The following is a 15,786-nucleotide window of genomic DNA, read 5'->3' on the forward strand; positions in this document are numbered from 1 at the left end:
CACAGGCAATTAAGCCTGTCTGTACGAGGTACAATAGAGAATAACGAGAAAGCCAGAATCAGACTAAGCAAAACATACCAATCATTTGTCGCAACAGAAGAGGGTCACCGTGAATTAAATTTTATTGAAAAAGATGTGAGAAATTACATCACAAGAGAAGTGCAGAATGTTTCGGAACTAATGTAAAAGAATTTGGAAAATACTTATTTAAGAATGAAAAAGAAGAATTAGAATTTCTTTCTTGAACTTGAACTTGAGGTTAATCAGTCAATTAAGATTGCTTTTTGGGCCAACGCAAGAAGTAGGGCTGCCTGTGAGTATTTTGGAGATATTATTTCATTCGATACCACTTACAATACAAACAGGTAATATGATGTTCTGGTGTATGTGTATTTTGGTATTACTTTTGGTGTATTTAGATAGTTTTTTGGTGTTTATATGATTTTATTTCTGTGTTGTTGTATTCAGGTATAATCTGATTTTTGGTTCTTTTGTTGGGGTGAATAACCACAGTCTGTCAACACTTCTGGGATGTGCTTTGATGAAAAACGAGGATATTCAATCATTCAAATGGTTATTTCAATGTTGGCTTCGTTGCATGGGAGGAAATGCTCCGAAAGGCATTCTTGCCGATCAATGCGCATCGATGCAAAGGGCTATTGAGGCTTGTATGTCCACAACAATTTATCGATGGTATATTTAGCATATCATGAAGAAGATCCCAAGTAAACTAAATGGCTACAAGCGACACAAAGAAATTAAACATTAGATGAGTCATGTTGTTTGGAACTCTTTTACAAAAGAATCATTTGATAGGAATTGGAATAATTTTCTAAAGAAATATGGTGTTGGGGACAACAAGTGGCTTTTTGGTAATGGCGTCTTTATTAGGATTAAGTGATGTTATTACTTTTAGTGTGTGAATATTTATGTATTTTGCTTGTGTAGTAGAGGTGTCAAACTTTACGTCTTTCGGTGTATTTTAGTTTTGATTTAGGTATTTTTCTGATTTTTTTAGAGCTTTTCGAAGATCGTCATTTATGGATTACAGTTTATCTCGATCACCACTTCTGGACCGGGATGAAAAGCACACAAAGGAGCGAGAGCATGATGCTTTTTTTTAACAAGTTTATTACGCGCAACAACTCACTTATCCAGTTCATCAAACACTACGATAATTTTCTAGAGAGAGAGAGAGAGAGAGAGAGAATCAAATGTTGCAGATTTTTATACTGTCATCCCTTGTGCAATAAAATCCTCAATAGAAGCTCAATTTCAGCATATATATACCCATGAGAAGTTCAGAAAATTCCAAGCACAATTTAAAGAAAAGGTGAATTGCATCACAAGATCAACGCAGTCTGCTCTAGGCTATATGGTATATGAAGTTGTAAAACAGGTTTCTAACTCAACATTCAACAAGTTTGCAGTTACATATGATGCGATATCATCTCAAGTTAAATGTCAATGCTTATTATTCAAGTCAAAAGGGATATTGTGCCATCACTCTCTAAGCGCATTAAGCTTTGAACGAGTAAATAAAATATCACCAAGATATATATTGGAACGATAGAGTAAGAACGTAAAAAGGAGGCACACACATATCAAGAGTAGCCACGACGAGCCTCTATTGGAGCCAAGAAGTAGGAGATTTGACGATTTGGTGTTTGGGTCACAAAATATTTATGAATTTCCATCAAAATCTGAGGAGTTGACTGAGACTATGCACCGCGCTTATGATCATGCTATGGTTGAGATGTAAGAACACAAAGCCAAAAGAAAAGAGAAATGTTTGTTATCTCACGATGATGCTTTGTTGGAAAATATTAACGAGCTTCAAAGCCCTCTGCATGTGAGAACAAGAGGACGTCCGAAAAATAGATTGGGATCGAAAATTGAAAAACAGATTGCACATGCTGCAAAGAAAAAGAAAAAGAAAGCTCTAAATGAGGTAAAACTTATGTTCTTTAAACAGCAAAAATTGAGTTTGTGCATGTTAATAGTTTTGCTAATATATGATTTACATTTTGCAGTTGAACCTTTTTTATGGTGGTTCAGTGGTGTAGTCAAATTTTAGCCATTATCATAGACATATTATGAATTATCAGTTCAGAGATTCAAGAGAATAAGATAGATTTTCGGGGTGTTTACAAATCTATTTCATTGTTATTTGACACAATTTCGGTATAATATATGTAATGTTCTATCTTTTATGGAAATGAGGTTTAGTGTTTATATTTTCTTGTTTTGTTATATTTCACAATGTTTTGAAATTAATTTCTTCAATTATTTGATGATATTTATTTGTTTTAAATATACACTACACAGAATTCAGTGTTTATTTGAATAATTTTTGGTGTATTTTTGAAGCAATTCAGTGTATTATAGAATTTATTCTTCTTTTACTCTATTTTTTTGAACTTGGATTCATTCAGATTAACAGCATTTCAATACAGTACAGACAGGCTCATAGAAGTTTAATTTTACAAAGAAAATTTATGAAAAGCTTAAATTGAACTATACAATGCATAAATAATTCAATACACAACTAGTATAGAAATTCTTAACAATTTACAATATTCAAACTAAGTACTATCAATATCTCCTGATTTCAATATAAAGTAAGGACTTAATAATACAACAAATGGCTTGGATAGTTTGATGGCTTCACATTCTTGAATGGCTTTATCTCTGAGTTAATTCATTTTGTCAAATAGAATGAGTGAATCATATTTGACTCTGAAATGACCAACTTGTTCCTGCAGTTTAAAGAAATTTCTTTATTAAACTCCGTTAATTTAGTAATTGAGAGTTTTTTATTTTTAAAGATAGTTACCTATTTCCAATTCATCCATGAATATTTTCTCTTTTTGATCTTTTTCGGATCAATGAATCTCCAGCTATTTCATCACATATATTACACAATCATATCTAAAAACAAAAATGAAGGTTTTTGATGGCTTAGAGAAGAGGGATTAAATCTATGACCTTCTTTTAAACTTGATTAATTCTGCCTCAAACCAAAAAATAAAACTTAGCTTCTATTTTGTCTATGAGATGAATTATGCAGGAGACAACTTTATTTTGTCTCATAAATAGTGAGAAACAGAATCAGAATAGGGATGAAGAAGATGACATAGCCATGTATCATGGTTCAGTTGCCTCGTGCAATGCAACCTATATCCAGTCTCCACCACAACAACGGTGGAATTTTTACTATCATTTCAAATATTACATACACCAATTTCCTAAGATTCAACCTAGTCCTATCTGGGACAAATCAAGCTTCAACCTAAACTTGACTTGGCTAGATAACATTCTAGACTCTCAACACACAAAGTACTTACCCAACTTAGCAATGGATACTTCAGATACAACATGCAAAACAGAAATACAATCAAAAGAGACAAGAAATAAATCTTAGCTTTTCTCTCCAAGTTTCTCTCTATGCATTTTCTCTCAATGGCTTTTTCTTAATGCCTCACTTATATACCTTTTACCACTGAATATAAACAAAGAAAGATACAACATACAAACAGAATACTCAATGATAAACCATGAAAGAGATGATATTTAACAGCTCAAACTCTATATGCTGAACCCAGATTCTGAACTCTCAAATGTGACTTTTCATCTTGGCGGAATGCTCCTTTTTGTGTAGGTGCAATACTTCTAAGACTTCAAACTTTAGATTTGTGAGGTTTCTCTCCTTTCTTTTCTCGGGTTCTCTCTCTTTGAGTAGAAATAGCATCATGGACTCACGGCTTCAACTCAAAGAAACTTAGGGACTTCACTTTCACATAACATGGCCCTAGCCATTTCTTGAATACTTCTATGTCTTCTTTCCACAACACCATTTTGTTGGGGCATTCTTGGACAAGAGAAATGATGTGAAATTCCAAGTTTATCACAAAAAGATTCAAAAAATTAATTTTCAAACTCTTTACCATGATCACTTCTAATAGAAGCTATTTTTAAATCCTTTTCATTTTAAATTCTTTTGCTAAACACTTCAAAGACTGAAAATGCATCATTTTTATGTGCAAGAAATAGAATCCAACTAAATCTTGTATACTCATCCACAATCACTAAGCCATTGTGTTTACCACCTAGACTTTGAGTTCTAGTTGGACCAAAGAGGTCAATATGTAGCAATTCAAGAGGTCTTTTAGTAGAAATGAGGGTTTATTTCTTGAGGTTGATGCTTCGATTTTAATGAATGATTTTGAAACAACTGCATCATCTTTTGTCACATAACCCAAATCAGATTTTTCAAACAATGGTCTTTGATTAGTAAGTAATTTGTCCAAGTTACTGAAACTTTGTGTAAATTTTGCTAAATTATTGTTCAACCCTTTAATCATTTCATTTAATCTTTTGTTTTCAACAATGAGTTCTTGAAAAGGATTAACCACATGCTTTCCTTTAAATTTTTCAATTTCAGATAAAATTTGTTTTCTTTAATAAAATCAATAGTACGTTCAGTTTCCTTCACTTTTTCTTTCAAATAGTCATTTTCTGCTTTCAAAGTTTCATTTTTAGACTTACATTTATTATATTTATTCAACAATTTTTTAGAATGGTGGATGAGATCATCAATAATAACATGTAAATCTTCAATAGACAAGTCAAAGTAATTTACCTCATCTAATTGATTATGACCAGCTATAAAAAAAATTTGTGCTTCATATTCAGAGTCTTCATCCTCATCTGAATCATTCTCTAGATTATCCCATGAAGTCATGAGCACTTTCTTCTTTTCTTTCTTCGACTTGTCTTCTTTCTTGAGTTTTGGACAGTTGTACTTGAAGTGTGCTGCCTCCTTGCATTGGTGACAGATGACTTTGCTTAGGTCCTTCTTTTTCTCCTTTGAACTTGATCCTTTGTACTTGACTTTACTCCTCATTAACCTTCTCAATCTCCTAGCAAAAAAGACAATTTCATCATCTTAGAAACTATTATTGGAGTCATCATCTAATGATTTAACTTTTGATTTTAGGGACACTCCTTTCTTTTTTGTGTCTTGGCTGGTGTGTGTGGTTTCATATGCTAGAAGCTTGCCTCTCAACACGTCATAGGTTAAAGGACTTAGGCTGTTGCTCTCAACTAGGACAGTAGCTTTTGTTTTTCATTCTTTTGTAAGGCTTCTAAGGATTTTTTTCACAAGAGTTTGTTCAGTGTGAGTCATGCCTATAGCATCCAAGATGCTTATGATGATTGAGAACTTCTTAAACATCTCATCAATATTTTCTCTATCCTGCATAAAAAACGTTTCACACTCTTTTCGCAGCAAATCAATCCTTGTTTCTTTGACTTGTTTGGTACCTTCATGTGTGACTTGGAGTTTATCCCAAATCTCCTTTGTCGTCTCGCATTTAGATACATTCCTATATTCCTCAAAATGGATAGCACAGAGCATCAAATTGATGACTTTGGCATTTAACTCGATTTTCTTCTTGTGTTCATCATTCTATTCGGCTTCTTCCTTTGGAGTCACCACTCCATCAGCACTTGTCTTGGTTGAAATTTTAGGACCATTCATAACGATTTTTCATATGTTGTAGTCAATTGATTGAATAAAGATCATCATCCCTTCCTTCTAGTAAGCATAGTTCTTCCCATTAAAGAACAGAGTCTTGTTGTTTGACTGACTCTCTGTTAAAGTCTAGGCCACAGCGTTTTCACCCAAGTTGTTAGCCATTAGACCTTTCCTCCAAGGTGTGAAGCTTGATTCTTGAGACCTAACTCTTGATACCAATTGAAAGTTCTTGATGGTCTAGAGAAGGGGGTTGAATCTATAGCCTTCTTTTAAACTTGATTAATTCTGCCTCGAACTAGAAAATAAAACTTAGCTTCTATTCAATCTGTGAGATGGATTATACATGAGATAATTTTATTTTGTCTTATAAATCGTGAGAAACGGAATTAGAGCATAGATGAAGAAGATGACACAGCCATGTATCCTAGTTCAGTTGTCTCGTGCAATGCAACCTACATCCAATCTCTACCACAACAGTGGTGAAATTTTTACTATCATTTCAAATATTACATACACCAATTCACTGGGATTCAACCTAATCCTATCTAGGACAAATCAAGCTTCAACCTAAACTTGACTTGGCTAGGCGACTTCCTAGACTTTCAACAGACTAAGTGCTTATCCAACTTAGCAAGGGATACTTCAGATACAAGATGTAAAATAGAAATACAATCAAAAGAGACAAGAAATAAATCTTGGCTTTTCTCTCCAAGTTTCTCTCTATGCCTTTTCTCTCAATGACTTTTTCTTAATGCCTCACTTATATGCCTCTTACCACTGAATATAATCAAAGAAAGATACAATATACAAACAAAATACTTAATGATAAACCATGAAAGAGATGATGTTTAACAGCTCAAACTTTATATGCTGAACCCAGATTCTGAACTCTCAAATATGGCTTTCAATCGTGGCGGAATGCTGCCTTTTGTGTAGGTTTAATGCTTCCAAGACTTCAAACTTTAGATTTGTGAGGTTTCTCTCCTTTCTTTTCTCGGGTTCTCTCTTGTTGAGCAGAAATGAAGATGATTTTTCTTTTTGTGTTAGCTCTGTTTTCTCAACTAGGGTTTGCTTCACAAGTCAACTCCTTGAATCTTGAACCAGTTAAAATCTTACCTCCTTTTTCTTCAATTATTCCCAAAAATTAGGGATTTGGATTCAGAAATAAGCAATGCAGTGAAGGATGAGTAACGGCAGCTTCATAGATCTTGGATTTCTCAATGAATTTTCCAAATCAAAGCCCTTAATCTTGTGCGTTGGCTCCAAGCAATAATTTTGACCATTGATCCACATCAGATTAAAGTAGCCACTATTTTTCTTATATTGCTTGAAATGGTGGTGCAGAGGGAAGGAGAAAATAGCAAGAAATTGACTTATATGTAAATGAAAATAAATTACCTTTAACCTCTGATTGTGTTTCGATTAGACATTGGCTTCCAAGATTAGGTTTTCTTTCTTCTGATTTTATACCTAATGAAAGGTAAAGCACCTTTTTCTTCTTTGATATTTGGTGAAAAAGTGAGCTCTTCTCTTCCTTTTGAACTTTGCCCGAAGCACTACATCAACACCAGCTGGAGGTTGCTTTTTCCTTCATGAAAACAATGGGCTGGACTTATAGTTTGGTTCAAATTCTTGGATTCATTGTTTAGGCTGCTTACTAACAATTTGGACCTGTAACACTAAACAACTTCATCAAAACACCTTTGAACTATTAACCCAATTAATTCTATTTTTGTCATCACAAAATGTTATTATTGTTTGCTAAACTCAACAAAAAATAAAATAACACATTAAAATAGGACAATAACAAAAAATACAGTAAATTTTATTAAATAGAAAGATTACATACTGTGTTCGCTGCCCATTGATGTTGATGTATGGTGTTTCGACACTCACATCCTTGTCTACCGAAGGTTCTTCTCCGGCAAACACCCTCATTTGTGAAATTATAAAGCTCTAAAAACCAAAATAAGCCAAGTATAAGAAATTCTATATTTAACACTAAATTACACCAAAATGAATAATTTCAAACTATAGAATTTGATGTTTATTTAAATAGATTTCGGTGTATTTCAGAAGTAATTCGGTGTATTATAGAATTTACTTTTCTTTTTCCAAGAACTACCAGTGCACCTTATTTCAAACAGATAGAAACAAGAGAATTTATAGAGAACCAAAAATTTGTATCAAATAAAAAATTTATAACAAATTTATTAATTTCTATTCTGTCTTTCGAAGGAGAGTTTTTGTTTAATGTGTCAAGAACATGAAATTTTTTCTTTTCAGCATCCGCCTCCATATTCACTAATGCTGCGCATAACAAATTGGGGAAATATCTGAAGTTTGGTCTGAAAGAAAATTTTTTTAATTTAATTGGTACCTAATATAAGAATTATTCAAGAAGCTTTATAAAAGAAAGCTTACAAATGGATGGAGATGCAAGTTTTTTCTTGTCTAGAAATGGAATGTAGTCTTGATAGTCTTTAATCTGGAAGCACTTGTTAGTCTTTGGATGAATGAACTTGCCCTCATGACTCACCAATGCGGAATTCTATAAAATTTGTATAATACACTGAAAGAAACAGTTACAACAAATAATATATTTTAAAAATACACCGAAATTTTAATGTACTACAGCTTACCACAATATCAGGGGGAGACAATATATAAGTTTTCCAAATCTTTCAATTTTTTGTTGTTCAGAATTTAACACATTACCGAGACAACCTACGAAAACAAAAAACCAAACTTAATACATATATGAAACAACTCATAACAAAATCATTAATGTTATTCTAGTATTACCAGGTTTTTTATATCTGATTTGACTTTTAAAGAATTAAAGTGCATTCTGGTTATTTTCAGGTGAGATTTATGCTTTAGCTTAAAAATCGTCTCCCACTCATTAGAGCATCCATCATCATTAGTCTTGATATTTGTGACCCAATGAAAGCATTTCTCCTTAAGATCGTCTGTTATTTCCTTTTGCCTCACGGGAGTTTTGAACTTGTCAAGGAAACTCAATGTAGGCTTCACCTTTTCTGGTGAGGGACTTTTTTGCTTAGCATAATTTAATGTTGTTGCAACCCCAATATTCATAATCTTAACTAACTCTTTCAACTCTTCCACCAATATTGGGTTGTCTTGAGATTTTTCCTTGTCTGCTGGTGGTTCACCCTCTTGAGTAAGTGTAGCTTTCTCACTTGATTGATGGTGTAGAAAAGTCATTCTTTAATGCAGCATTGGCAATCAACATTATACCATCATTCACGGCTTGAGTAGGTGGACGACTGCATGGTGACACATAAAATAGTTTAAGAATACACAGAAAATATTGAAAAAGAACTTTATTAAGTAGAATTTGCACATGAGTAGGAGCTAATTTCTCATGAGATTCTTGTTGAGGTCATGGAGGACTGCAGGATTACAGAAAAGAAATTTAATTAATACAAGCAAATCAAGTGCACCTCAATTACATGAAATACACTGAAATATGAACCAAATACACTGCTATTTAAAAAGACATGAAACTCAATAAAACATTCACAAAATGACAACAGAAGCACTACAACAAATATTTATCGGCTAGTTACAATAAATACATCAACAAAGTCCCTCAAAATAGACAAAATCAATGTTCTGTTGCCTAGTTACAACAAAAAGAGGATAAGAACACCAAGTGCACCTCAAAACAGAAGCAATACACCAAAAGAGAAACTAAATATACCAAAAATATTAGAATAGGAATTTAAGTAATACTTATGCATTAATAGTTTCTTCTTCTATATTTTTCTCTCCAAAAGACTTTTCAGTAATTTGTTAAGTTTGGGGAGTTCTTGAGGCAGGTGTTTCCGAAGGAAGAGCACATACTTAAAGTGGAACTCTAAGGAAAACAAAAATAAAAAAGTTAATATGGAGTAAACATTCAAGTGCAAATGATTAACTCAATGAATAGAACATTGAAAGTGAATTGGAAAACTCACATGTCCAGTGATTTTGATTGAGAATGAGTCTATTTTCAAAGAATAGTCATTTGTCCTTTAGGATTCTATTATTCCTTCCTAAACAGGAGCTAGTTCATTCAATAATTCTTCTTGTTCCTTGAACCTAAAATACACCAAAATTATCTCACATCTACACCTCAAGCATTCAATAAAAACACAACTTCTATTGTGTGAGAACTTATATAGTTGCAATTTTTTCTTTTTTCTTGACTTTTTTTTCTTGCATAAAATCTTAAAGAAATTTAAAAATATATATATATATATATATATATATATATATATATATATATATATATATATATGTGTGTGTGTGTGTGTGTGAATTCAGAAGCAGAATATGGTAGCACAAAATTAAAAAAATGGTAAGAGAACACAAAAATTACATGTTATCACTTGGTTGATTTACACTGCTCTAATAGCTTGATTGTGTTTAAAACACAGCATCATTTTTACTTTTCAAATTTACATGTGGCATTCTAAAGATAAAATAAATATTATTCAGTAAAATTAGAGTAAATACATCAGTTTTTAAAAAATTTTAGCAAAGAAAGAATTTCAGACATTGAATCTTACATTTGTGAAGAATCATAGTGAGCTTCCGTGGAGTGGAGCCCAGTTTGTGGAACATCGGTAGTTTTTTCCTGTATTCCAAAAAAGCAAACAATCATCAGACAAAAAAAATTTTGAAAAATACACTGAAAAACATCACATACAAAGATAGTTTCTGAATCTTACTCATTATGTGATTTAGTTTCTTTTTGGGAGGATGAGTCCTTAATAACATGTTTTCTTTTTTTGGATTCAATCCTAGAAAAGTAAATAATCTTCAAACAAATGAACATGATAAAATTGACAAAATACACCGAAAATAATAATTACTTTTTTGCAGGTTTTTTATTTTTTCTTTAATCTTCTTTTTCTTATTTCCTCGCTTTCTTCACTTCTGCCAATACATGCAAAAAATTCTGTCAATAAATAAAATTTTGACGAAAATGAAAAACATAGCATTACAATGATAGTTATTGAATCTTACTCATCATCAGATTTACTTTTTTTTTTCGAAAGATGAATCCACAATAACATGCTTCCTTTTATTGGATTCTATTCTGGAAAAGATAATAATCATCCAGTAAATAAACACAATAAAATTGATAAAATAAAAAAGGTAACAAGAGCACTAAGTGCACCTTAATTCTCATGAAATATACCGAAAGACAAACCAAATACACTGAAAAATAATATTTACTCCTTATAGACTTGTGAATTTTTTTTTTCTTCTATCTTTTTTTTTTCTTATTTCCTCACTTTGTTCACTTCTGACAATACATTCAAAAAATCCTGTTAATAAATAAATTTTGACGAAACAACAAAACACAATATTTCAATGATAGTTTTTGAATCTTACTCATCATCAGATTCACTTTCTTTTAGGAAGATGAATCCTTAGTAACGTACTTTCTTTTCTTGAATTCTATCCTGAAAAAGTAAATAATCATCAGGCAAATATACAATAAAATGGTAAAAAATATACCAAAAAAAAATACTTACTTCTTTGCCATTCTTTTAGGTTGTTTTCTTCTTTTAAGTATCTCCTTTGAATCATTTTCAGAATCAGACTCGGATTCAGCAACACTTTCACTTTTAGAAGAAATTGTCTTCTTCTTCTTTTCCTTCTTTTCTTCATTCCTTTTTTCCTTCTTTTTCTCTTTTAGTTGTTTTCTCAGCTGTGCTGTTTTTACGATTTCTTAAAACAGAACAAATATTTGTTTACACAATATATTTATAACAAATACACCAAAAATAAGGAAGGAATTCAGTTGAGTTACCATGTCATCTTTGATCTCAGCTTTTATTCTTTCAACCAGTAATTACCTGGTCTAATGTTGGACTCACGGTTGTCCAGAAATTGCATCCATCGGCCTATTTTTGTGTGTTGATTCATGAAAATATACCATCATTAGAGCAAAGAGGTAGCCATTAACAGCATATTTCTTTTTCAATGTGTGCTCTCTAATGCCTTTTATGAGGAAGTTGAACACACAACCACCCCAATTCCATTTACATATTGCTTCCATGTGAAGAATGGGCAGCATATAAATCGGAAAAAGTTTGTTTACCATTGTCACCAACAAGAAGGACATCTGAATGTAGAGGATGAATGTCCTCTTTAATTTCATTTGATTCTCCTCCCCATCAACACTCATCACCATTATAGAGATTGATAATTGCGATAAAGTCTTGCCTTGTAAGCTTCTAACAACTTCTTTATTCTCCTTATGAATTTTTTTTCTTCAATCTTTTTTTTGCGGGGCCCTGCAAAAGCAGCAAAAATATTTTAATAACACAGAAATAATTTGATAATACACTGAAATTGGATTTACAGAATATATTAGAAAATAAATTTTTACCATATGCACTCAAGTCAAGGACAGCTGCTATATTTTCTTAGATGATGTTGATTACATCATACTGTGTGTCCAGTCTGTTACGAGACAGATCAAATGAATATGTCAATTGTGTTCAATAGCTTATGTGACACATTCATGGCAGAGATATGCATCAAACCACCAAATTCCAACTCTTGAACAATGATTTTTTTGACCTCACTCATGTTTTAAAAATTATCATAAATGAATCTTGTATATATTTGTACATATTGTTCATTTATGTGATCATAAATGAATATATACAGAATATTGTTCATTTATGTTATTTTATACATATTTGAGTTATTTTGTACATATTTTGTACAAAAACAATATTCTGTTATCTAGTTACAGCATAAAGAGGATAACAGCACAAAGCTCAATTCTCATGAAATATACTGAAAGACAAACAAAATATACTGAAAAACAAGCCAAATGCACCGAAACACAAATGAAATACACCGAAATACAAACTGAAAGTTGTTAATAATTACTATCGACAAACTCAGTTCGAAACTCAAACATGCACAAAAACATATTCAAATCCCTCAAACACATGTAAATACAGGTTAAACTATACGACAAACACTACGTAATATTTTTACACCGATCTAACATAGTTATCACCAAATGAAGCATATAATGAGAACAGTAATACGTACTTCAAGGCAAGAACATGAAAAATGATTGTACGAAATAAATAGAATTATGACTATGTAGTGTTTTGCGATCGAAATGAGAACAAAAAAAAGTGAGAAAATTGGACTATTTGTGAATAATATCTTGGTGATGAATCTTTTGTGTTTTCTTTCTATGTTTCTTGGTGATGATCTCGAATTTAACTTTGAAAATTTCTTAACTTTTCGCAACGATTTTAAGAGATTTTTAATTTAGTTTGAATTTTAAATATTGCGATTTTGATTCTAAGAAAAGAATTGTTTTTCATAATAACATTAGCACTATTTAAGAGAGAGAAAAAAAAAAGATATGTTTACATACATTCTAATCTAAAGTTGATTTTTGTTAGACTTAAACTAATTTATTTAAATATATTTAGCAAAAAAGTTTGTATGCGTAGTTGGTCTAATATAAAAAACCCTTGTTATATTTATTTTGCGTTACAAAGATGTCAAATTATTTTTCGTAGCAGAATCTATTTTCGCTCCCTGCATGCACTCTCACAGATACACACGTCACAGCTATATAAAGTGTAACAATCAAACGTGGACTCAACGATTCTCTCACTCACTAATACTAATTCAGCACTCTCAATAAAAGAAAGAAAAAGGAGGAGCAGAGAACAATAACGAGAAGCTGCTTCACTACACTGGAAACAAAAAAATAAAAATAAAAAAATACATTAGTTTATTTATTTCTTAAATAATAAACCCTTTTTTTTATCTCTGCGGTGTTGTTGTCTGCAATGTAGGTCTGCCGGAGAATGGCAAAGTGTCACCGGAACAACGTCGGATCCGTCGTACTCGACCACCGCCACCCTGCCAAGAATGCTGCCACCGCCGGCCACTTCCGCTGGAACTCCATCTCCGCCTCCTCCATCCGCCGGATCGTTCTCGACGCCGTCAGCTGCGGCACCTCACGCTACGGTTACCATCAGCGCCACGACGACGACGATGAAGGATCCAGCTCCGCCGCAACTTCTACAGCGAGTCTGGCCTCCGGCAGCCGCAGGGAGAACCGGCCAGATCAGAAAACAGAGAAGCTCGCGGATCTGCTGAACTTAACGGGGTGCGAGAATGAGGCGGAGGCGAAGAAGAAGGAAGAGGCGCTGGTGGAGCTGAAGCAAGTGGTGAAGGACCTGCAGCAGGGAGAGGACTTGGCGAAGCGCCGCATGGCGGCGACGACGGTGAGGTCGCTTGCGAAGGAACGATCGGAAGTTAGGGGAACGCTCGCTATGCTTGGAGCTATTCCTCCGCTCGTCGGAATGCTCGATTCCGAAGACGTTCATTCTCAGATTGCTTCGCTCTATGCGTTGCTCAATCTCGGGATCGGCAACGATGCGTGAGTTTTCTCCTTAAGTTCTATTTTATTATCTTTTTTTTTCAATCCCTAATTATTTCTATCACGAGTATATTCATTTTCTTTCAATTGTTTAATGTCATTTTCTGTTAACATACATTACTCGTTTTATTTTATTTTTTTGGCTTACACAACAATTCTTAGTCAATAGTTGATGTGATTTGATTTTAATGGACAATGAATGTGAAATTTGATGTTCGTTTGGGTGGCTTGTAACAGAAACAAAGCAGCCATCGTTAAAGTTGGTGCTGTTCACAAGATGTTGAAGTTAATTGAATCACCGGATGCTACTAATTCATCAGTTTCTGAAGCAATTGTTGCTAATTTCCTTGGATTGAGTGCTTTGGATTCAAATAAACCAATAATTGGATCCTCTGGTGCAATTCCATTCCTAGTTAGAACCCTTCAAGATTTGGATTACGAATGTAGCCACCAAGCCAAGCAAGATGCTCTTCGAGCTCTGTACAATCTATCAATCTTTCCAACCAACAGTTCATTCATTTTGGAAACTGAGTTGGTCCCCTTTTTGGTTAGTTCAATTGGAGACATGGAAGTGAGTGAGAGAGTGCTTGTGATTCTAAGCAATCTGGTTCCAACTCCAGAGGGCAGGAAAGCTATCAGTGCTGTAAAGGATTCGATCTTCATTCTGGTGGATGTGTTGAATTGGACGGATTCGCCGGAGTGCCAAGAGAAGGCGTCATACATTTTGATGATTATGGCACACAAATCCTACAGCGACAGGCAGGTCATGATTGAGGCTGGGATTGGATCATCACTGCTTGAATTGACCCTTCTTGGTTCTACATTGGCACAGAAAAGGGCCTCAAGGATCTTGGAATGTTTGAGGACGGACAAAGGGAAACAAGTTTCTAGAAGCTATGGTCGAGGAAGCTTGGGGGCCGATATCTCTGCGCCTATTTTCAGCGCGTCGCCGTCTTTTACGAAGGCTTCGGGTGGAGGAGGTAAAGGCTATTTGGAGGAAGAGGAGGAGGAGGAAGATACGATGAGTGAGGAGAAGAAAGCAGTGAAGCAATTAGTCCAACAGAGTTTGCAAAACAACATGAGGAAAATTGTCAAGAGGGCCAACTTGCGTCAAGATTTTGTTCCATCCCAGCATTTGGCTTCACTTACTTCAAGTTCAACTTCTAAGAGCCTGCCATTTTAACCAACTATAGATGCTGAGAACCATGAAAGATAGCCTTCTCATTGTAGTCTTTTTTTGAGCTTTTTGGTTTTGTAGATTGTTTGTCTAAATAATAATAATAATAAATAATAATAATAATAATAATAATAATAATAATAATAATAGTTGAAATACTTTTCTGTTCTTTTGTTTCTTAGGAGCATGTGCTAAACGCTAACAATAGATTCTATTTTGGCTTGAAAACTGGAAATTTTTGAGGTTGCTTCACTCATACAACTGCTACAACTACAAGCATCCATACAATGAAGGATCAAGGAATCACTTTCCAACCATAACACATTTTTGTCTTCCTGTTGGCTCGATTATTTGTTTTATTATTTATTTCTAAATTGTAGTTGGTATTGGAAAGGTGTCGGTCATATTTCATCTTCCATATAAACAGGAACTGTTCACTGCCGTTTGAGAATCTATCCCATGTGTTGACACTTGATTTTTCAGGAATCTTAGTATTAAGATAGTTGAATGTAATTATGTATTTGCAGTGAGATTGTTACCTGTTAATTTTGTCAGATAAAGAACTCATTCATTAATTACCTTAGATTTTTTTTTTATTATAGCCACATGACCTAGGTTGCC

General features: G+C 33.4%; 1 protein-coding gene across 1 annotated transcript; it reads left to right on the plus strand.

The window, feature by feature from the left end:
* The first annotated feature begins 13,251 nt into the window (after positions 1-13,251).
* On the plus strand, positions 13,252-15,321 carry LOC107624051 (U-box domain-containing protein 45). Its single transcript, XM_021113147.2, has 2 exons — positions 13,252-13,988; positions 14,226-15,321. The coding sequence occupies exons 1-2, from the start codon at positions 13,411-13,413 to the stop codon at positions 15,169-15,171; spliced, it is 1,524 nt and encodes a 507-aa protein (XP_020968806.1). The 5' UTR covers positions 13,252-13,410; the 3' UTR covers positions 15,172-15,321.
* Positions 15,322-15,786: the final 465 nt, after the last annotated feature.

The sequence above is a fragment of the Arachis ipaensis genome, chromosome B10, assembly GCF_059453495.1.
Source record: "Arachis ipaensis isolate K30076 ecotype BB chromosome B10, ASM5945349v1, whole genome shotgun sequence".
In the NCBI taxonomy this organism is placed as follows: domain Eukaryota; kingdom Viridiplantae; phylum Streptophyta; class Magnoliopsida; order Fabales; family Fabaceae; genus Arachis; species Arachis ipaensis.

Bases quoted from the DNA above. Each gene is read 5' to 3' on its own strand.
- LOC107624051 (XM_021113147.2), top strand. From the start codon at position 13,411: ATGGCAAAGTGTCACCGGAACAACGTCGGATCCGTCGTACTCGACCAC. The intron at 13,989-14,225 runs GTGAGTTTTCTC...GGCTTGTAACAG, and splicing joins CTCGGGATCGGCAACGATGC to AAACAAAGCAGCCATCGTTA.